Here is a 22,809-nt window from a genome sequence, read left to right on the forward strand (position 1 = left end):
TCGGCCATGTTGTGTGGTTTCCATTAGTTACCACAGCCACAAAGTCAAACTTGGCTATTTCCTACAAATTCATTTGTAAGACATTTGCTTTTTGGTCCTAATTTAAGTTTAGTGTTATACATATGGTTGGCAGTGTGGTTAAGGTTAGGTTTAAAATCACATTTTAAAAATATACATTTTAGAAATAGGGATGGTTTTTTACTTAGTGGCTGTGGTAACTAGTGACGACCATGTTGTGGTTTTGAATGAGGAAGAAGCGGGAGAGGTTAGAGGTTATCGTTTAATGAGTTATTTTTTTATTTGAAGTACCACATTGCGTTACTTTGGACTTCTTTGCTATTTAAGAAATATACATGGCATTGTCGAATGTGATAGTAGTGATTGAAATCCTAGTCGCTACAGCCACATAACCAGGATTGTTAGCTAGCTAGTTTAGCTAACCACAAGCCAGCTAATTTCAAGGGACGGAGAACGGTAACTTGATATCTAGCTGGTTAGCAGTGTTGTTTAGCTAACTAGCAACGATTTACTTTCCCCGGTCGAATGACGTTGGGTGGCTTTATGTGTTTTTTCCTGCGCTGGCAGGCGGGTTGGAAGCAACCATAGCGATACACATTTTCGCGGGCGGGAGGTTTTAAACTTCTCTAAACATGTTCAATAAATTTTATGAATTAATTGGAACGGGTTTCGCTAATCTCCGCAATGGAGTACCAGCTCCCGACCAACAAGATAATGATACACACGGAGTACAACAAGGTGGTCGGATAAGGACAAAAAGACCCATCGACTGGTAAGTTAGCTAGCTAACATTAGAATAACCTTATCGGTAATTTGTTGTGTAGTAATCTAACTTGGCTAACGTTAGTTTACTAACGTTAGTAATCTAATATGCTAACGTTACCTAGCTAATTTAGCTTAGTGTACCTGCTCGTGGTGGCACTGGATGACCTAACTAGATGCTATGTTTAGCTAATTGTCAACTATGTGTGAGTTGTAGCTAAACTTGCGGACCTGTCTATTTGAGATGGTGGTGAGATTTCGACCAGCCAGTTAGCTACTACTAGCTAGCTAACGTTACAGAAGTATGGCACACTGTCTGACACAGTTGGGTTGAGCAACCAAAGTGCGTACTCAGCAAGACCTCCCCGCACTGTCAGTGATTCTCTGGCACATGTTCATGTTGAATATTGTTTCCCCCCTGTTTTTTATAGTTTGGAGGATGGTGACCAAGATGACCAGGCACTGGCAGTGAAGAGATTTCGGATGGGTAAGCTAACAGCAATCTTTGCTGTGCATTTTTGCAAAAGTATTTGGGCACCCTTTCAAATGAGTGGATTAGGCTATTTCAGCCACACCCATTGCTGACAGGTGTATAAAATAGAGCACACTGACATGCAATCTCCATAGACAACCATTTACAGTAGAATGGTCTTACTGAAAAGCTCAGTGACTTTCAGCATGGCACCATCTTTTTTATTTATACCTTTATTTTAACTAGGCGAGCCAGTTAAGAACAAATTCATAGTTTAAATGACTGCCTAGGAACAGTGGGTTAACTGCCTGTTCACGGGCAGAACGACAGATTTGTACCTTGTCAACTTGGGGATATGAACTTGCAACCTTTCGGTTAATAGTCCAATGCTCTAACCACTAGGCGACACTGCTGCCCCATCTTAGCATGTCACCTTTCCAACAAGTCAGTTTGTCAAATTTCTGCCCTGCTAGAGCTGCCCCGGTAAACTGTAAGTGCCGTTATTGTGAAGTGGAAACATCTAGGAGCAACAACGGCTTAGCCGTGAAGTGCTAGGCCACACAAGCTCACAGAATGGGAGTGCTGAAGCGCGTGGCGCATAAAAATTGTATGTACTCGGTTGCAACACAAGTTATCAAGTTCCAAACTGCCTCTGGAAGCAATGTCCGCACAAGATCTGTTCGCCGGGAGCTTCATGAAATGGGTTTCCATAGCAGAGCAGCTGTACAATGCCAAGTGACGCTGGCGTGGTGTAAAGCTTGCCGCTATTGGACTATGGAGCAGTGGAAACACGTTCTCTGGAGTGATGAATGCTTCATCATCTGGCAGTCCGACGGACGAATCTGTGTTTGGCGGCTGCCAGGAGGACGCTACTTGTCCCAATGCATAGGGCCAACTATAAAGTTTGGTGGAGGAGGAATAATGGTCTGGGGTTGTTTTTCATGGTTTGAGTTAGACCCCTTAGTTTCAGTGAAGGGAAATTTAACACTACAGCATAGACGATTCTGTGCTCCCATCTTTGTGGCAACAGTTTGGGATGCCCTTCCCTGTTCCAGCATGACAAGGCCCTCGTGCACAAAGCGAGGTCCATACAGAAATGGTTTGTTGAGATCGGTGTGGAGGAACTTGACTGGCCTGCACAGAGCCATGACCTCAACCCCATTGAACACCTTTGGGATGAATTGGAAAACCGACTGTGAGCCAGGCCAACTCGCCCAACATTCCCGGTGTCACAAATGCTCTTGTGGTTGGATGGAAGCAAGTCCCTCTAACATCTAGTGGAATGCCTTCCCAGAATAGTGGAGGCTGTTATAGCAGTAGAGGGGGGGACCAACTCTATATTAATGCCCATGATTTTGGAATGAGATACTTTTGGTCATGTAGTGTTCCCTATCTGGTTCCCTATCTGAACTGATCTGATGTGTTTGTGCATATGACAACAGGGGTCTTCATTGACACAGTGAAGACTGCAGCTGAAGGGGTGAAGAGCCATAGCTCCAACGTGGCATCCTGGGTACGGAATAGTGTGACTCCTACCTTGAGGAACATACTGCCCACTTCCCCAGACCCCCCTCCGGAAGAACACTTTCATGAAGAGCCAGCAAAAGAGCTTCAGCCTGAACCCTCAACTTCTGCACCTCATCCCTCATCTGTCTGGGAAGAGACTGAGGTATTGGATCTCTTTATGGTGTTTCAGGGCTCTTAATTTACAAAGTGTTAGTGCTTATCTTAGATAAGTTTTCGAGTTTTAAATCATAATGAATAGGGGGGGGGGGCTTGACTATAGATCAGCACTTTTGTGACAGTTTTTGAATATGAGCCCAGATCTAGTAGTAGATTCATACATATTCATTACTCCAGTTTATTACAGGCCAGCGCTCTGTTATATTCATATTGAACAATGATGCCATTTGTTTTTATGGTATTGTTTTCAGGTCCTTGAGGTGAGGTACTCTGATCCCCTGGATGGGATGTGTGTCGCTCCCTTGACAACTCTGGAATGGAGAAACTCTAAATCAGGCAATACTCTTTTCTAAGAATGTCTATGAAACCATTCCTGCTGCCGGCTGGAAATGTCAGTAATGTTGATATGGAACAGTTGTTTAATTGACACACTTTCTCTCCTCCTCCGTTCACGGCAGAGTCCTTTAGAATTGAGAAGACGATGATAGGATCGAAGGTTTGCAGACGGCAAGTGTGCATGGCTCTCACACATCGTGATGCGCCCAAAACGAATGGGCACTCTGTCAGTCTGCCTCATTCCTCCAGCAGTACCCCTAAGCCATGTCCCTCTACCCGTCTGGGCAGGAGCCACCTCAGAACACCTGCACCAACAAGGTCTGTTCATATTGTCAGTAGATCTAGGCCTGCCTTTCTCACTGGGTAAAAAATGCATTCTGCTATTAATCAATCATTGAAAACCTTGAAAAGGCTTGATTTTTGAACAGTGCCCTTTGCAAGGTTGTTAAAGAGCTTGAATTTCAAAGTGCTTGAAAGTGTTCTATTTCCTGTGCTTGATATGGTTCTATTCACAATAATATGAGTAACATGTTCGGTGCAGTAATTGAATTCTCTCTGTAGCCAGTTGACCTCAGCAGGATGCAGCTCTTTCACCAGCATGTATGAGAAGTCCTTCCCCATCCGCGTTGTGCAGAGTCCTTCACACGGCAGCCCTTCCAACCGCCTCCTCAGAGCCGGGGCTCGCTGCACCGCGCAAGAGGTGAGATACCAGCTACCAGAATATTTATGGCTCCCACTTGCTGAACTTTTGCTATTGGTGCTGTTTTCAAATAATGCTGTTATGTAACAGAGTTATTTGAAAACAGCCCAACAGCTAAAAGGATCCAGGTATTCTCCAGGTATATTCAGGACTACGTGATAGAAGCATGGTGTAACTGAACTTCCCTCTGGGGAAAAAATACTTATTCTATTGTGTCTATCCGTGTGTGTGTGTGTCTCGACTAACATAAGTCCATATAGATACAATAGAATAAGTATTTTTCCCCAGGGGGAAGTTCAGTTACGACCTGCTCATATCACGTAGTATATACCTGGGGAATGTCACATTTGAGTGTTGTTGCCTCTACCTCATATCCAGCTTTATTTATAATATAGAGTGATGGGTCCTCTCTGTGTTGCTCCAGTCTGTCTGTGAGGAGGAGAAGATTGTGTACAGACAGCTGCTGGCCATGGTCTCAGGTGGCCAGTCCTTGTCGTTCCACAACGGCAGCCCCCATGGCTTTCCGCGCTCACACAGAGACTTGTGAGTATAACAAGCACACCGCTAATGCTACAGTCCTCTCGCTCTCCTCAAGTCCCCGAGGATGACTGACAGTTCAGTCGTGCTCAAGTACCTGTACTCTCACGTTGATGCAACCACACACGTTGTCATCAGGAAATCCACCCTTTTCTACTTCTCCCCGGGGTTTGATTGTCCTACGTCTTGGCCATTTGGTGTGCTGGTGCTCCTTTCTAATAATCTCTCTCTCTCTCTCAGCACCAGCTTCCTGAGCACCAGCAGGCATCTGCTCCAGTGTTCGTCCCCTACGGGGGCAGGAGATGCCTCCGAGGGCCCCAGTGAACCCCAAAGCCCCCGTCCAGAGTTCAGCCAGGGCTACAGCAACGTCCCCAGCCCAGGGAAGGGCTCCTCCAGTGGGGCAGGGAACCACACCTGGGCCCCCGACTCAGACCTCAGCCCCAGGGGACCAGAGACACTACAGTCTGCCCTCTCTCCAGCTACCCTACAAGACACCTCTTCTCAGGACACACAATCATCAGGTGAAACGTCTTAGCCCGTTTCCACTTCATCAGAGTCGATGTAGTAGTTCATTGACCCCAAGGAGGGACATTGAATTATCACCACCAGCAGTATACAGAGACAGGACATGATAACGCCGCGGTGCCATCTTTAGTTTTATGTGTTGTGTTTCTATAAAAGCCTGTTTGTCTCTCTTGTACTAATTTGGACCGTGGCTTGTTCTGCAGTGCATGATGGGGACTCCGTAATCATTGTGAAAGAGCAGAAGGGCAAAAAGCCATGCAGTTCAAGGTATGTGTTTTGAATCGTTTATGTTGTTGTGCGTTATTTACTTTGTTTCCCATCTCGCCTGCTTACTCTCCGTCTGTCTCTCCAGTGTGCCATGCTTCCAAGCTGAACTCTGGATCAAGGAATTGTAAGTCCCCTAATTTGTCACCATTCCTTGATAAATCCATACGGCGTATGTTGCTGTGCGCCTGTGCATACTGAATACAATTGAAATCCTCCTCAAGCTCATTCTAGAAGTCCTCAAGTCGGATGTGTGTGTCTGTGTTTTCCAGGACGAGCATGTATGACTCTCGTGCCCGGGAGAGACGGAGGCAGATCGAGGAGCAGGAGGCCCTAGCTGCTCAGCTGCTGAGACAGGTAGTTAGCATCCCCTTCTCTGCCCTCAATGGTGTGACGTCAGCCCTCGTGTCTATACCGTGTCCCACATTTACCACCGATGCGACCAATGGGAAAATATAGGAAGTTTTCCCCTCTATGCTTCGTTCAACCTGTAGGTTATTAACTATATGAAATGAGGATGCTCTTTTACATGGGGAGGGCCGCTCTGAAATCCGCATTCAACTCAACTTGTCCTGCTAAGCCTGTATTCAGTAGAAAATGATTTGGTCGTCTGTCTAACCCTCCTGTCCTGTGGTCTGGTCCAGCGTCTGTCAGATGACAGCCAGCTGGGCAACAGGTCCGTGGAGCTGCATGTCAGAGTCCCTCTGGAGAAGGAGGTTCCTCTGGCTCCTCTCGTCGAGGGACCCAAACCCGCCGACGAGTTCCCTGAGCTCACCGAGGTACAATTCACAGTTTGTTTTTACCTCCGTATGTTGTGCCTATTTCTGCACTTTGCGTTTGTGAGCCAGCTCATTACCAATAAAAATGCATTGCGATAATTGTACTAGGTGTGTTTCTAAATAAGTGAAATGGATTTGCTCACTGTGTGCGTCAGGAATGTACATAGCGTGCAGCCTTTAGCTGAGCCGGCATGTTTGCGTGTCTGTGGCCAGGATATGGAGGGGGAGGTGTGCCGGGCGCTGAGGGGAGGCAGCCAGGACGAGATGCTGAGTGAAGGATTCAGACTCACCATCACACGCAAAGACCTCCAGACACTCAGCCACCTCAACTGGCTCAACGACGAGGTGAGAGCACGTCACACGCTGCTTCTGTTTATATCGTTGTCTCATACCACTGTTTTTGGAGATGGCTAGTCATTTCTTCTCTCTGTGTGTCTGTGCCTACACAGAAAAGAGAATAACTAATACAGAAGGGGTGTTTCTGTGGCTCTATGCTGTTTTCTCTGCTTGACCCCCCCCGCTTCCTCTTTCCAAGGTGATCAACTTCTACATGAACCTGCTAGTGGAGCGCGGGAAGGATCCCGGCCTGCCGACGGTCCACACCTTCAACACCTTCTTCTTCCCCAAGCTCCGCGGCGCAGGCTACTCTGCCGTACGCCGCTGGACCAAAAAGATGGACATCTTCTCAGTGGACGTCATACTGGTGCCCGTCCACCTCGGGGTACACTGGTGCCTCTCTGTGAGTTATCATACAATATGTTGTACTTTGCTGCTGCCCGTCTACCTGGGGGTACAGTGGCCTGGCCTGGTTATGCATCCACCATAGTTGCTGGAGCCATGCTGGGAAAGGACTATGTGAAAATGGAAAACAATCGGAGCCAGCACAGTACGGTTTAGATTGGTTCTATAGTGGGCATCGCACTAGACAGAATCTGTCGTGTGATGTTTATATTGACTGTTATATATTTTTTTCTATTAAAATATATATATATATATATATATGATTCTCTCAGGTGGTGGATCTCCGTAAGAAGACTGTCACGTACTTTGATTCAATGGGAGGGAACAATGACGAAGCCTGCAGGATATTGTTGCAATATCTGCAGCAGGAAAGCAAGGACAAGAAGGGCAAAGACCTGGATACGTCAGAATGGACTCTGCAAAGCAAGAAACGCAATGTACGTGTTACACTATATCTAACCCGAGATCTCAACTCAACATGCTTTGACACTTCACTGATAGATGTTGCCATCTTTTGAAAAATGGATCTCAAGCCATTTCTCCCAACAGGAGATTCCTCAGCAGATGAACGGAAGTGACTGTGGAATGTTCACCTGCAAATATGCTGAGTACATCACCAAAGACAAGCCAATCACATTTACACAAGTAAGTACTTCAACCGCCAAGCTGTCACTGTGTCTGTTGGGGGGGGGGCGTGTTTTAATACCATCTTGAGGTGTTTTGAAAAAGTTTTATTTGATAAAATGTTGAATTAGGCCTTTACTACTATAGCCCATAACGCAGTGAATAACACATTCATAAATGGCAAAGACAGTCAAAGAAATCTATGCGGTGTCAGTGTCTGTCCTATATCTGGGAGATAAACAAAAAATATTTTCTCAGCCTTTCTTTTTTTTGACACACATTTAACCCCTTATTTTTGTAGGCACAAAACTACCTCCATACTTCCATTCATTTGTTTGGGTTAGCTTCAGACGAGTCCCGTGACACCTGTGGGGGGTCATAGAGCAAAACGGAGAACACCATCGTGTTCGTGAGAGTCAACTTTCAATGGATGGTTCATATTCGTTTTGTAGGCCTAACCGTTCGGACTTCAGGATTCATTTTGTGAGAAGACTGATTTTTTTCCGGGATGTTTCATGGTCTGACAAACACCGATGCGATGGATTGAGATGCAGCCCATGCAAATAAAGGGTTATCTTTAGCTTAAACTGTTGGATTTTGATGGATTTTATTATTATATTACTTGGATTGACATATGGGTGTGTCAATACTCTAAAACAGCCCTGTTCTATATTTGGAACACTGGCTGCATTTAGAATGCACTGCATATGTTGCCAAAGCAATTGAATTGATCAGTATTTCTCCCTGGTTATACGGACAGACTTGCGTTTTGAAATGCAGGGATCAATCATGTAGCGTGAGGTAGAGAGATGCTGGGAAATTCCACCAGAGCAGACTGGCCTAAAGCTGTTTTGCACTTGTAAGAGACCGCTGTTTATTTGCTCAAATGTGATGCCCGGTCACTAAGAGATTGGCACTTGTTGGCGACTCTGCTTTTAATGGAAGTGTGCATTCCCCGGGGGGAAGAGTGTCCCTCAAACAGAGCAACTAGTGGTAGGGAGAGATGAATAACCCTGTGGAATGAGACATCACTCGGGAACAGCAGAAGCGGCCAAAGTGGAACCTACCACGCAATTCATTGACGACGAGCCTTGTTTTCCACAGTGCCTGTAGCTGCGGTAGTAAAGGCTTTCCTTCCATTTTTCGTCGTAGTATGACAACTACAAAATAACAATGTGCCTGTCGCGTTACCCATCCTCTGACTGTAGTCCAATGTGGAGTAGTACTGAAGCACGACATTGCATAACAGCAGTTTGCTAGCTACATATTACTTCAACTGCATTGCTTGACCAATATTTTTAATCTCTAACGTTACCACAATGAAGAACAATGGCAAGTTGAACTTTTACAGGTTTTTTTTTAATGAAGGCAAGCTTGCACTTTTTTTCTTTCTTTTTTTTTACATTTGCAGAAACGTTAAATGCTTTAGCTAGAATCTTTTAAATCTGCTTGTTTGCTCAGGAGTCCCTAAAACATGAATTACAATTCATACAAATGTCAAACGCCCATATATCGGGGGGGCATTGTTATTGAGACTATGAGTAACTAACTCAGTATTTAACTCCGTATTTCCCTTCCCTCCAATTGACAGAAACACATGCCCTACTTCAGGAGACGCATGGTCTGGGAGATATTGAATCGGAAACTATTGTGATGAAATTGGGAAGAGATTTCTGAACAGGCCAAGAGCGAGGAAGTGTCTGAAATGACGACGGTGCCCATGACGCTGTGGCTGTTCCATTACAGGAGGATACATTTATTGCAACCACAACCTCCTGTGTATTAGCAAGCAAAGGTCTCTCTTTCAGTTGGGGGGGTTGTTCTCATTTACAAATGATTACTCTGAAATGTTCCCGTCAGAGCATCCCGTCTAGTGAAGTTGGGCCAACCAGTGCAACTGCTTGTATTTTTGTCACTGTCGATATTTTTGTAAACTACTCAGAAGTATAGTTCGACGAGAGCTTGGTGACGTGATGACTGTTAACACCTTTTATTTTTCTAGTCTATGGTCAACACCCCTTACCTGGTTCAATAAACTGGTTAAATGAGAGAACAGAGTTCGAGATGCAGTGACATTCTTTGCTTTATATCGGGAAACCCACATTTGACAGTGGTTTTTAGCTAAATGGAAAATATATGCAACTGACCTCAGAGTATAATTTGTAAAAGGGTATAGGCCTAGATATGGCAGTGGTGTGTTTCCATACATTGCTATTGTGTGGTACTTGAGGTGACACGAGTATCCTCATTGGTTAATTGGACCCCATCAACAGATAAGCAGCCGTGATGCTTCCGTGACCAAGAGACCTGTTATTCCAAGACTAAATTGTGTAACCTGAAATTTAAAGTCTATTTTGTTTTAATAAGCAAAGCAACAAACAAAACCTTTAGTGCATTTTTCTCTGGATATTTTCAACATGTGTGTATATACTGATGAGTATACAGTTTCTTGGATAATGTATTTAATATACATTTTGTACCTTTTTATTATCTGTTTTGTATCTAGAACAAAGTCTTTTTAGAAATAAATTCCTCAAGTATTGTGTGTGCATCTGTTTGGAAAGGTGTACTTTACATGACATACGCACTTGGTAATAATAAAAGGCACATGGACAAAGTATAAAAATAATGTGGATTCCTTTTAATAAAAAAAATGACCTAGTTCAAAAATAACATCAACCCCCCCCCCAAAAAAATAATATTGAAAAGCTGTTAGTCTAGAAAGGTGGATTTTTATTTATTTTTAAGGCTGTGTTTAAAACACCGCCATAGACCTGCTAGTGTGGCACATAAGGGCAAATTAATGATTGACCAAAGTGAAAAAGATTGTACATGACTGCTTTATAATGGACTTGATAAAGCCAGGGGATAGATGTTAAGGCTGTGAGCCAATGACTATGAAATGTGTTCCTTTTTAACCTGACATGACGGTGACTTATTGCTGGACGGAGCTTCAGCTAATATTTCCTCCCTCTAGTTGGCATTGTACAATGAAAGACAAAGCAGTAGAGCCCACTCCTACGCAACCTTTAAAATCCTAAATTAGCAGCAAGATGTTTCAAGTGGACTTCATGTAAATGATTGTCTGAACTACAGCAAAGGGCAAGGGCATTCCGACATCTCAAACTAATGCTGAATATTTTTGATTTTAACTCAAATCTGGAATGATTGTCGTCAAAATTAAATGAGTGTAACAAACGTTAAATTGGGGTTTCCTAAGACTGATACTACGTGGGTGTAAATATTACAATAAAATAATTCCTGTTTTATCAAACACTTTGCAGACAGTACATAAATGTTTCCAGATAGCACCCTTTTTAAATCTTCTCTTGGTGAAATCTACAAGGCATTTCTGATAATATTCTTCCTACCACAAATTAATTCATGAGACAATTCATAAAGCTTATTACTAGTGTCAACAAACCTTTTCATGTACAGTCACAAAATAATGAACTACAGATGTATTCTAAACCAAGCATTTGATCACTTAGAAATGTCTACCGGATGATGTCTTTGAAAACAAACAAAGAAATCAACAACCAATATTTTGGTTGACCAACAATAAGGACTGTGTATCCCATTTTTAGGAGATAGTGTGAGGTCTTTAGCAAGATATCCGAGTGATTTTTCTCCAACCTCATGAACCATGCTGTACATGGTAACACTTTATTTGGATAGTCCACCTGTCGATGCTCTTTCTACAGATGGTCATACTATCACCGATTTAAGGTTAGTAGATAGCCTGTAGAGCATATACAGACATTCCCTTTCTATGCAGCGATCTCACTGTCATTTCGATGAACAGCGAGGCGTGTATAATCTTACAACTAAACGTTTTGGATGAACTCAAATGAAAGCCACCAATAGCAGAATGCTAAGTTTCAAAAGTCACTATTGACAAACAAACAGCCCATTGTCACCTGAAAAAGTTCTGAAATTCATCTATAGCGTAAGTATTGCATTATTGTGGATGTGTGTGTGTTTTTTTATTTATTGCATAGATCACTGGCCTTTTTAAGAAACAAAACAGTCTGATTTGATTTTTGACCTGGGATTTATGCCTGGTTTGTGAACGTTTGACGGAAGAGTGAAGCTATGGAGACAGTACCCGCTGTGACTGTGCGGGGCAGCCTGGAGAACCATAGAAGTTAAGAGTTTAGAAAACGTCTCCGAATCTTGCACACGAACACTCAGCTAACTTTACATTGCTCTTGTTGGGTAGGAAGTATTGTTACTTTTCACACCGCATTCCCTAACCACTGATTTAGTGACTACTCTACCACGTAGGACACATTTCTGAAATCATTTCTAAGAGCCATTACACTTAGAGCTCGATTCAGTCAGCGAAGCTGAAATTGTTACGGATTGCGCAATAGACATTTAATGGTCATTTCCAATTGAGCCAACATATGCAGTTTACGGTGAATGCGGTCACATTGCCTTTAAATTTCAATTGGGATTGAATCGAGCCCATAATTATCTTGGAGTGATGAGTAGTTGAGCACACCTCTTTAAAACGGTGAACGTGCCAAAACTGATGACACAGACCGATTTGAAATCTCTCAAACATTTAGAGCATTTTCCATGTGATTGAAAATTAAAACAGAGATTGAGAACAAGAAAAAACAAAAATGACTAATGACAGACATTATTCCAAAAGAAAAAGCCAACAAATCTTTCAAGAACAAATCTACTTGTCCATAGAAACATGTAACCACTCACTGCACACTACCAAAAAATAAAATGTATCAATCTGAAAAGTATTCAATCGAATAAAAAAGATCTCACAAACTTTCTTTAAAAAAAAAAAAAACTGTCACTCAGAATCAAAACAAAACCGAATAAACAAAAACAGAGGCATCTATAAACAGACGGAGAGAAAGTAACGTTGGATCTCAAATTTACTTGTTTAAACTACGAGCGCAACACACTAATGTGAACTCCTGACAACAACGTTGGGTCTGTTTAAAAGGGTAGCAGCTTAACCCACTAAAACCAAATGTAAAGACTTATTTATGTTGTTGGTTGGCATTGGAGAAATATAATATTAAATTCCCCAAATATAACCAGCAACTAAATGTATTTCATGTCAAATTTAATCATGCATATATATATTTTTATTCCCTGCATGATTTTATTATAATTGGCCAGAATCAGGAAATAATAAATTCAATGTTTGATTGTCTTTAGCTTTATTTCTAAATATCTATTTAGATTCTGAGAATTATTGTGAGAATTTCAACTAGGGACCCAAGTGCTAAAAACGGTATCTGAGTTGATAGTACCAGATATGAGACCATCTATGATCTAAGTAACTTAAGCAGTTGGTTCAGCCTTCTCTTGTCAAAAATGTACCGGTAAAAACACTGTGAAGTGAACAAAAACAACAATGGCATTGTGAAATGAACAAAAAAAATCTTTGATTATTGACTTTTTCAATCTATACTAAAAAAATACAGGTGAAATCAGCATATTTTACAACAAAAAAAGTACAGCTAATCGACAACACATGTTGTTGTAACTTTTATGATCCTGATTTCATTCTGACTCCCCAGAATATTTAGGAAAATAATTTGTTAATATGTGCACAAAAAGAAAAATCCTGTGTTTGGTTTCTCTTTCTTCGACTGTAGAGTCATGTTCTGTGGTCAAAATAGATGCCCCATGTTCTGTTCGTTTTCACAGTATCCATTCGTCTGTATTCAAGAGTTTACCATAACCTCTGATTTTGAAATATCCTTTTGTCCATCGTGTGACTGTCTGGTGCTTCTGTCCAGAGTCACTATGCGCTGAGCTGTACGGGCCCGCAGGTGGCCCAGGAAATAGACTCTAGTATAACCCACCTGTCCCTCCTCTTCACTTTCTAAGCTGATAGGAGTAACCTGTGTGTTCTGTGGGAGTCTCCAGGGAGACCTGTTGCTGGATGGCACTTTCCTGTTAACATATTGAAGAAGAATTCATCAATCAATCGTCAGTAAAGAGACCAGTTGTTTCATACCACATTATAGTTTTAAATGTGTAAATGCAACACATTTTCCCCACGGGGACAATAAAGTCAGTAAAGTAACTTGTAGTAGGATGTTTCTTACCTCGACTGAAACAGTGGTCTGAGGCACTTGGGTGTACTGGGGGATGTAGGTCCCTTGCATAGATGTGTTTGCAGGCATATACTAAAATAGAGAGGAGGAAACTATTAGAACGTAATCATCAGGGGCACAACTTTCACTGGGAACAGGGGGGACATGTCCCCCCCCACCCACATTCTGAAATTGCATTTGTTTTATCATTGGAATGTGAGACAAAATGAGGCAACGTTGTGCTTTAGGACCATGTGGACGCCTCCAAGCGGCCGGGTAGGCTGTTTGGAGTTTTTATCCAACTGGATAAAAAAATATATAGAGGGAAAAAAATGGATTATGCCCCCCCACTTCTTAATCCAAAGTTGCGCCCCTGGTAATCATTCTAGAATTTTATTCACATTTGTCTCTTTTCTGAGTAAAACTGTCTTCATTGAGGGATAAAAAGTGGCGTTATGGATGGCACTGACAACACAATGTCTTTGTCCAAAGTATCTACTGTATGTCGAGACAGTAGTGTTCCGTTGGGACTGACCGTGCCACTGCTGCCCATAGAGAGGTGGCTGAGCTGCTGTGTGAGAGGCCCCATCATAGGGGTTGGCTGGATGGACATGGTATGGTCCATGCCTGGCGTCAGGACTTGGCCCTACGGACACACACACACACACACACACACACACACACACACACACACACACACACACACACACACACACACACAGAGTTAACATTCACATACACAAACAAAAATGCACGTATGCACATACACACACAATTGTTTGTCACGCAGCTCAAACATCGAGTGCAAACATCACACAGAGTGCCGGTATGTTTATGTCTAACAGGTGTTTCTCTCAGACACAGAAAGTGAGAGACAGGCAGATCACACTGATTCACTGATAGGCAGTAACAGACCCACAGTAGCAGTGGGTAAAACTCACTGAGGGCTGCATGAGGTACGACTGATGATGATGCATCCAGGACTGTGGACTGTGGATCTGCAGCGGAGAAGACAGACACACAACATAAGATGTGTGCTCTCTGCAAATGTTCAGAATGAAGCAATAAGGGCCAAAGGCCTGTGGTATATGGCCAATATACCACGGCTAAGGGCTGTTCTTAGGCGCAACACGGAGTGCCTGGACACAGCCATTAGCCGTGGCATTATTGGCCATGCACCACAAACCCCCGGAGGGGCTTATTGCTGTTAGAAACTGGTTACCATTGTAATTAGAGCAGTAAAAACAAGCATTTTGTCATACCCGTGGCATACAGTCGGTGGTCAGCCAATCAGCATTCAGGGCTCGAACCCGCCCAGTTTATAACAAGAAATAAATCCTCTGTACACAGTAATATATCCACAGAAATACAACAGACGGACCTGGTAGGTATTAACAGGAGAGTGCATGTAGGGGACGAGGGATGTCTGAGCGATCATTCTGTTAGGGGCCATACTGTAGGGAGAGGAGTAGAACCTGCAGACACACAGAGAGAGAAGAAGAAGAAACCCATCAGTATCCAACACACACTGTCATCCCTGCTGTACATATGTCCAGGATCATCTCATTGAGGTTTTAACACCTTTGATCAAACCGACAGCGTCGCGGCGCAAAATGGTACGCGGCATCATCTGGCTCTGTGCGCAACAAAAGTTCGACATTCGCCTGCTGCTACCATTTACGGCCAAAGCGCAGCGGTGTACCAAAATGCAATGACTGCCGTTGGTGTGGTGGAGGCGTTGGTGGAGTATTCGCTCACCCGTTCTGTAAGGCTGTGGTGGGGTCATAGGTCAGTGTCATTCCTCCCTGTGGTCAAACACATTCAGATACAATGCAGTAAGCACACATACAGTAATACATGCGTTTGAATGAGAAATATCTAACCAGAAAGAAATTGGGACAAAAAAATCCCGCTTGAGCTTTAAAGTAACTGTCTCACTTTTAAAAGTTCATGTTCTGTTACCTCATACCCAAATGATGTTGTTGACTCATTCTATACTCGTATTTGTGCCCAAAGCATAAATTGGAGAGAAAACACTTCAAACTTGTATCTCAAACCGACCATTTAAAAAATGCTTGCTACTTCCTTGTAAAAGATGAAGCAACACAGTTACTTTAATGTCACTGTACTTAAAAACAGTTGAAAGTACCTGAATCGCCTTGGTGAAATGGCAACAAGAAAGACTACAGGGAAGACGGTAGACTGTTGACTGTCTGAATGAGAACTCACCGTTTCCCCATCTGTTGTCCAGGGACGGCCATTCTGCAGGTACTTTCCCTGGCTCTGTCTCTTCTTCTGTCCTCCGTCTGCAAACTTACACAACAGGGGTTCCAATGGCACTGGGAGGAGAGGAGAAGAAGAGGGTTGAGTGACTGTGGAGCACTGAAGGGGTTTAATCTGTGTGTTTATACTGTTTATTATACATTATAAACTGGGTGGTTCGAGCCCTGAACGCTGATTGGCTGGCAGCTGTGGTATATCAGACCGTATACCACAGGTATGACTAAACAGTTATTTTTACTGCTCTAATTACGTTGGGTAAACAATTTATAATAGCAGTAAGGCACCTCTGGAGTTTGTGATATATGGCCAATATACCACGGCTTAGGGCTGTGTCCAGGCACTCGGCATTGCGTCGTGCTTAAGAACAGCCCTTAGCCGTGGTATATTGGCCATATACCACCGGGCCTTATTGCTTAATTAAAATATGACAGTGAACCAAGATACTGTGGAAGATCGAGCCTTTCTGTTGCTCCTGACCCTTTCAACCAAGGCATCATACAGAATAAACTTTGTTCTCAAAAGAAATCGAAAACATGATGAGATAAAGATGACTCACCGGGTACTCCAGGTGGAGTCTTGATATATTTGCCATTGAAATGTTGAATGATAGTCTCACATTTCTCTGTTGACTCCATCCTGCAAATAAAACTTGATTTACAGGATGCTGTACTATCCCCAGTAACCAGCAGAGGGCTCAGCAGACAGGTGAGTTTACCAGGGGCACGTCTAGCAGGACACAATGTTTTGGAACGCTCAGAGAGAAATAGGCTATGTAGAACAAACATGCCTCTCTAACATACAGAATCACATCACCTCTATTCATGGCATTTCTATCTGCAATGTTTGACAGCATTTGGCAACTGAATATGACCCTGGCAAGCTAGCCATGCCTTGACAAAGCCAAGATATATATGATCATAACATTGCATTTGTCAATAAATGTTTAAGTGTGGAGATACAGTGGGGCAAAAAAAGTATTTAGTCAGCCACCAATTGTGCAAGTTCTCCCACTTAAAAAGATGAGAGAGGCCTGTTATTTTCATCATAGGTACACTTCAACTATCACAGACAAAATGAGAAAAAAAATCCAGAAAATCACATTGTAGGATTTTTCATGAATTTATTTGCAAATTATGGTGGAAAATAAGTATTTGGTCACCTACAAACAAGCAATATTTCTGGCTCTCACAGACCTGTAACTTCTTCTTTAAGGGGTTCCTCTGTCCTCCACTCGTTACCTGTATTAATGGCACCTGTTTGAACTTGTTATCAGTATAAAAGACACCTGTCCACAACCTCAAACAATCACACTCCAAACTCCACTATGGCCAAGACCAAAGAGCTGTCAAAGGACACCAGAAACAAAATTGTAGACCTGCACCAGGCTGGAAAGACTGAATCTGCAATAGGTAAGCAGCTTGGTTTGAAGAAATCAACTGTGGGAGCAATTATTAGGAAATGGAAGACATACAAGACCACTGATAATCTCCCTCGATCTGGGGCTCCACGCAAGATCTCACCCCGTGGGGTCAAAATGATCACAAGAACAGTGAGCAAAAATCCCAGAACCACACGGGCGGACCTAGTGAATGACCTGCAGAGAGCTGGGACCAAAGTAACAAAGCCTACCATCAGTAACACACTATGCCGCCAGGGACTCAAATCCTGCAGTGCCAGACGTGCCCCCCCCCCTGCTTAAGCCAGTACATGTCCAGGCTCGTCTGAAGTTTGCTAGAGAGCATTTGGATGATCCAGAAGAAGATTGGGAGAATGTCATATGGTCAGATGAAACCAAAATATAACTTTTTGGTAAAAACTCAACTCGTCGTGTTTGGAGGACAAAGAATGCTGAGTTGCATCCAAAGAACACCATACCTACTGTGAAGCATGGGGTGGAAACATCATGCTTTGGGGCTGTTTTTCTGCAAAGGGACCAGGACGATTGATCCGTGTAAAGGAAAGAATGAATGGGGCCATGTATCGTGTGATTTTGAGTGAAAACCTCCTTCCATCAGCAAGGGCATTGAAGATGAAACGTGGCTGGGTCTTTCAGCATGACAATGATCCCAAACACACCGCCCGGGAAACGAAGGAGTGGCTTCGTAAGAAGCATTTCAAGGTCCTGGAGTGGCCTAGCCAGTCTCCAGATCTCAACCCCATAGAAAATCTTTGGAGGGAGTTGAAAGTCCGTGTTGCCCAGCAACAGCCCCAAAACATCACTGCTCTAGAGGAGATCTGCATGGAGGAATGGGCCAAAATACCAGAAACAGTGTGTGAAAACCTTGTGAAGTCTTACAGAAAACGTTTGACCTCTGTCATTGCCAACAAAGGGTATATAACAAAGTATTGAGATAAACTTTTGCTATTGACCAAATACTTATTTTCCACCATAATTTGCAAATAAATTCATTAAAAATCCTACAATGTGATTTTCTGGATTTTTTTTCTCATTTTGTCTGTGATAGTTGAAGTGTACCTATGATGAAAATTACAGACCTCTCTCATCTTTTTAAGTGGGAGAACTTGCACAATTGGTGGCTGACTAAATACTTTTGCCCCACTGTATACATGATATAGTACGCAGGAATCTATTTTTTGCATTTCCTAAAGTAGCTGTGACCTAAAACTTTATTTCAGAGGTGTCAAAGTTGGTTACCTGGCAAAGCCCACTCCTCTGCTGGTGCCGTTGGCGTCTCTGAGGATGCGTGTAGAGATGACCTGACTGAAGGGCTTCAGTATATTCTCCAGCTCCTGCTCATCCATGGACACAGGCAGGTTGGAGATGTACAGGTTAGTGGGGTCCTGCTCCTGTTGCTGTGGAGGGAGGGAGGGAGGAATACAAGGTTAAATTTGCTCGTCCATAGACACAGGCAGGTTGGAGAAGCACAGGTTAGTGGGGTCCTGCTCCCGTTGCTGGATCACAGACAGGGAGAAGAGAGAGAGGGGCCTTTAACAACATACACACTTGCCTTTCTAAGCTTGACAACGTTTTGAGGAGGCTGTGGAGAGGAAAGAAGGGCACTGGAGATGTCGAGGACAACTATTCTAGGGAGAATGTTCTTGTAATGTTACCTGTAACATTCCCTTCATGTTTGTGTGTCCAGTTTTCTGTAAGTTAGGGGAACATTTTGTATCTATGTTAGCAAAATCCTTCTGAGAACACCAACCAAATGTTATTTATCACATGCGCCGAATACAGCAGGTGTCGACTTTAGCGCGAAATGAGCCCTTTCCCAACAATGCAGAGTTAAAAATATATTTTAAAAAAAATGGAAATAGTAACACAATAAAATAACAATAACAAGACTATATACAAGGAGTAGTGGTACCGAGTCAATGTGCAGGGGTATGGGGTACTTGAGATAATTGAGGTAATATGTACATGTAGGTAGGGGTAACTAGGCAATCAGGATAGATAATATACAGAGTAGCAGATATATATATACAGTATGTGAAAGGTGTGAAAGTGTGTCTATGTGTGTGTGTTTTTGTGTGTGTGAGCGTATGTAGCCTATGTCTGTGTTGGAGTGTCATTGTAGTATGTCTGAGTGTGTGTAGAGTCCAGTGAGTGTGCATAGAGCCGGTGCAAGAGGGCCAGTGAAGATAAACAGGGGGTCAATACAAATAGTCAGGGTAGCCATTTGATTAATGGTAGAACCTGCTAAGGAGCCTTTTGGTCCCAGACTTGGCGCTCCGGTACCACTTGCCGTGTGGTAGCATAGAGGACAGTCTGTGACCAGGGTGGCTGGAGTGGTTAACACTTTTTAGGGCCTTCTTCTGACACCGCCTGTTATAGAGGTCCTGGATGGCAGGTAGCTCGGCCCCAGGGATGTACTGGGCTGTACTCATTACCCTCTGTAGCGCCTTATGGTCGGATGCCAAGCAGGTGCCATACCAAGCGGTGATGCAGCAAGTCAAGAAGCTCTCAATGGTGCAGCTGTAGAACTTTTTGTGGATCTGAGGGCCCATGCAAAATCTTTTCAGCTTCCTGGGGGGGAAGAGGTGTTGTTGTACCCTCTTCACGACTGTGTTGTTGTGTTTGGACCATGATAGGTCCTTAGTGATGTGGACACTGAGGAACTGGAAGCTCTCAACCCACTCCACTACAGCTCTGTCGATGTGAATGGGGACGTACTCTGCCTTCCATTTCCTGTAGTCCATGATCAGCTCATTTGTCTTGCTGACATTGAGGTAGAGGTTGTTGTCCTGGCACCACACTGCCAGGTCTCTGACCTACTCCCTATAGGCTGTCTCATCATCGTCAGTGATCGGGCTTACCACCGTCGTGTCATCTGGAAACTTAATGATGGTGTTGGAGTCGTGCGAGCCCACACAGTCATTGGTGAACCGGAGGGGACTAAGCACGCAGCCCTGAGGGGCCCCCATGTTGAGGGTCAGCATAGCGAATGTGTTGTTGCCTAAACTCACCACCTGGGGGCAGCCCGTCAGGAATTCCAGGATCCAGTTGCAGAGGTAGGTGTTCAGTCCCAGGGTCCTTAGCTTAGTGATGATATTGGAGGGCACTATGGTGTTGAACGCTGAGCTGTAGTCAATGAACAGCATTCCAAGCCGGAAAGGGCAGTGTGGAGTGCAATAGCGATTGCATCATTTGTGGATCTGTTGGGGCGGTATGTGAATTGTAGTGGGTCCAGGGTGTCCTGGAGGATGGTGTTGATGTGAGCCATGACCAGCCTTTAAAAGCATTTTATGGCTACAGATGTGAGTGCTACGGGGCGATAATCATTTAGAGAGGTTACCTGGGCATTATTTGGCACAGGGACTATGGTGGTTGAAAATGTCAGTGTAGACACTTGCCAGCTGTTCAGCGTATGCTCTGAGTACGCTTCCTGATAATCCATCTGGCCTTGCGGCCTTGTGAATGTTGTTGCACACACACACTTACACACTCACACACACTGCAGACTTTGGACTGATCAGAATTTTAGGTAGGCTAATTAACTTGTGAAGCTTATTATGTGAGCTTCATCAGAAGCACTTAAATGAACTGGTATACGACTACTATATATTGATTTTATCTCAGACTTTTGTAGCCTTCTGGACTCAGAGAGCTACTCTCTCAAGTTGTCTTGTTGGGGCGAGTGACTCTTTGAACTTACAATGGCCGTTATATCTATTTCTTGTGCTCTATTCTATTTGCCTCATGACTCCTGCGTGCTTTGTTGACTATGAACATGCTTGTTTACCCAACTGTGGGACAGACTATGTTTGTTCCCACACTAGGGACTCTGACTCTCTATTGGTTCGACAGACTCTCGGCCTCTCATCCTATTCTAACCACCTCTCGCCGGCTTTGTATTCATGTTACCTGATGAAATTGCTGTACAATATAATCTTGTTGCCATCTGATGCACATTCAAATGTCATCAAAAATGAACACTGCAGAGCTCGCCCCTCTGCCGTGCCCTGATTTTATTACTGCTGATGATATCTGGAAATGTGCATGTACACCCTGGGCCATCTACACCCTGGGCCATCTACTGTTGCTATCCCCAATCTGACTTGTGCTCTGATATCTGTTCCACAGATTTCTGCTCTCGTAAAAGTCTGGGTTTTCTGCACGTTAACACTAGAAATTATTACCTAAAATGTATCAATTGAAGGTGTGGGTTCACAGCTCCAATCCAGATGTGTTGGTCATTACTGAGACGTGGTTAAGAAAGAGTGTTTTGAACACTGATGTTAACCTTTCTGGTTATAACCTTTTTTGGCAAGACAGATCTTCCAAAGGGGGTGGAGTAGCAATCTTTACCAAGGAACACCTTCAGTGCTCGGTTGTCTCCACCAAGTCTGTCCCCAAACAACTTGATCTGCTGGTTTTAAGCATTACACTTTCAAATAGCTTCTTGTTGACTGTTGCTGGGTGTCATTGTCCACCATCAACACCGGCCTGTGCTCTACCTTCCCTAAACTCTCCCCTGGCCCCTTACACTATGTCTGAATTTGTCCTAAACTGGAACCTCATGACCAAGCCCTAAAACAATGGGACTCCCTAAATCTTTCCCAGATTATTACCAATCCCACAAGGTATGACTCCAAACACCCAGAAAAGCCTACTCTCCTTGATGTTATCCTCACAATTAGTCCTGATAGGTATCAGTCTGGTGTTTTCTGTAATGACTTTAGTGATCACTGTTTTACAGCCTGTGTTCGTAATGGCTGCTCACTGAAACGACCTGTCCTGATTTGTCATACACGCTTGCTAAAAAACTTTAATGAGCAAGCCTTCCTTCATGACCTGGCCTCTTTAAAATGGTATAGAATCAGCATGATCCCCTCTGTCAAACACGCTTAGACCTTCTTTTTTTACATTTTCAGTGGTATTGGTACACGCCCATAAAGAAAATTTGAATTAAATTTGGTTCAGCCCCTGGTTCGACCGTGATCTGACAGAGATACTCCACCTCAAGAATTCCATTTTGAGAAAGGCTCGGCACACACATACTTAGGCTGACTGGCTGTCGTTCAGGAAAATGAGAAATACGTGCACTCAGACTATCTGGAAGGCCTTAGTTAGTTATTTTAGGGAGCAGTTCTCTCTCTGTGGGTCTAACCCCAAGATGTTCTGGAAAACGGTTAAAGACCTGGAGAATAAACCCTCCTCCTCACAGCTGCCCATGTCCCTTAATGTTGATGATGTGGTTGTTACTGACAAGGAGCTCTTTAATCACAACTTCATTAAGTCAGGATTCCTGTTTGACTCAACCATTCCTCATTGCCCGTCCAACATTTCCTCATCTTCCACCCCTTCTAATGCGATTAGCCCCGATTCTCTACAAAGTTTCTCCCTGCAGGAAGTCATTGAGTCTGAGACGTTAAAGGAGCGCCTTAAACTTGACCCCCACAAAACATCTGGCTCAATTGGTTTAGACACTTTGTTTTTTAAGGTTGCAGCCTCTATCATCGCCAAGCCTATCTCTGTCTCTCCTCTCTGGGGAGGTCCCTTTGCTGGGAGATCAAGCTGATCTTAACTGTGTTGAAAAACTAGTA

The 22,809-nt window shown here is 43.6% G+C and overlaps 2 protein-coding genes across 2 annotated transcripts in view; one reads left to right on the forward strand and one right to left on the reverse strand.

Moving 5' to 3' along the window:
- The first annotated feature begins 197 nt into the window (after positions 1–197).
- Positions 198–9,984, forward strand: LOC118360094 (sentrin-specific protease 1-like). The gene is made up of 17 exons (XM_035739203.2): positions 198–790; positions 1,212–1,267; positions 2,695–2,921; positions 3,187–3,271; positions 3,394–3,589; positions 3,833–3,971; positions 4,396–4,514; positions 4,749–5,029; positions 5,237–5,300; positions 5,386–5,424; positions 5,570–5,654; positions 5,942–6,076; positions 6,290–6,421; positions 6,612–6,815; positions 7,090–7,254; positions 7,367–7,462; positions 9,033–9,984. Exons 1-17 carry the CDS (start codon positions 651–653, stop codon positions 9,093–9,095), a joined length of 2,226 nt encoding a protein of 741 aa, XP_035595096.1. The 5' UTR covers positions 198–650; the 3' UTR covers positions 9,096–9,984.
- A 77-nt stretch (positions 9,985–10,061) lies between these two features.
- LOC118360095 (RNA-binding motif, single-stranded-interacting protein 2-like) overlaps positions 10,062–22,809 on the reverse strand; it is a 37,624-nt gene continuing 24,876 nt past the window's right edge. The window contains exons 5-13 of the mRNA XM_035739205.2: positions 18,458–18,615; positions 16,358–16,437; positions 15,748–15,857; positions 15,277–15,323; positions 14,900–14,993; positions 14,460–14,516; positions 14,054–14,164; positions 13,531–13,611; positions 10,062–13,375 (exon numbers count right to left, since the gene is read on the reverse strand). Of these exons, the coding sequence (XP_035595098.1) occupies positions 13,298–13,375; positions 13,531–13,611; positions 14,054–14,164; positions 14,460–14,516; positions 14,900–14,993; positions 15,277–15,323; positions 15,748–15,857; positions 16,358–16,437; positions 18,458–18,615 (816 nt within the window). The 3' untranslated portion in view covers positions 10,062–13,297. The remainder of the gene's footprint in view (positions 13,376–13,530; positions 13,612–14,053; positions 14,165–14,459; positions 14,517–14,899; positions 14,994–15,276; positions 15,324–15,747; positions 15,858–16,357; positions 16,438–18,457; positions 18,616–22,809) is intronic.

Source organism: Oncorhynchus keta, chromosome 27 (assembly GCF_023373465.1).
Source record: "Oncorhynchus keta strain PuntledgeMale-10-30-2019 chromosome 27, Oket_V2, whole genome shotgun sequence".
Classification (NCBI taxonomy): domain Eukaryota; kingdom Metazoa; phylum Chordata; class Actinopteri; order Salmoniformes; family Salmonidae; genus Oncorhynchus; species Oncorhynchus keta.

Bases quoted from the DNA above. Each gene is read 5' to 3' on its own strand.
- LOC118360094 (XM_035739203.2), top strand. From the start codon at position 651: ATGTTCAATAAATTTTATGAATTAATTGGAACGGGTTTCGCTAATCTC. The intron at 3,972-4,395 runs GTGAGATACCAG...GTGTTGCTCCAG, and splicing joins CTCGCTGCACCGCGCAAGAG to TCTGTCTGTGAGGAGGAGAA. The intron at 7,463-9,032 runs GTAAGTACTTCA...TCCAATTGACAG, and splicing joins AGCCAATCACATTTACACAA to AAACACATGCCCTACTTCAG.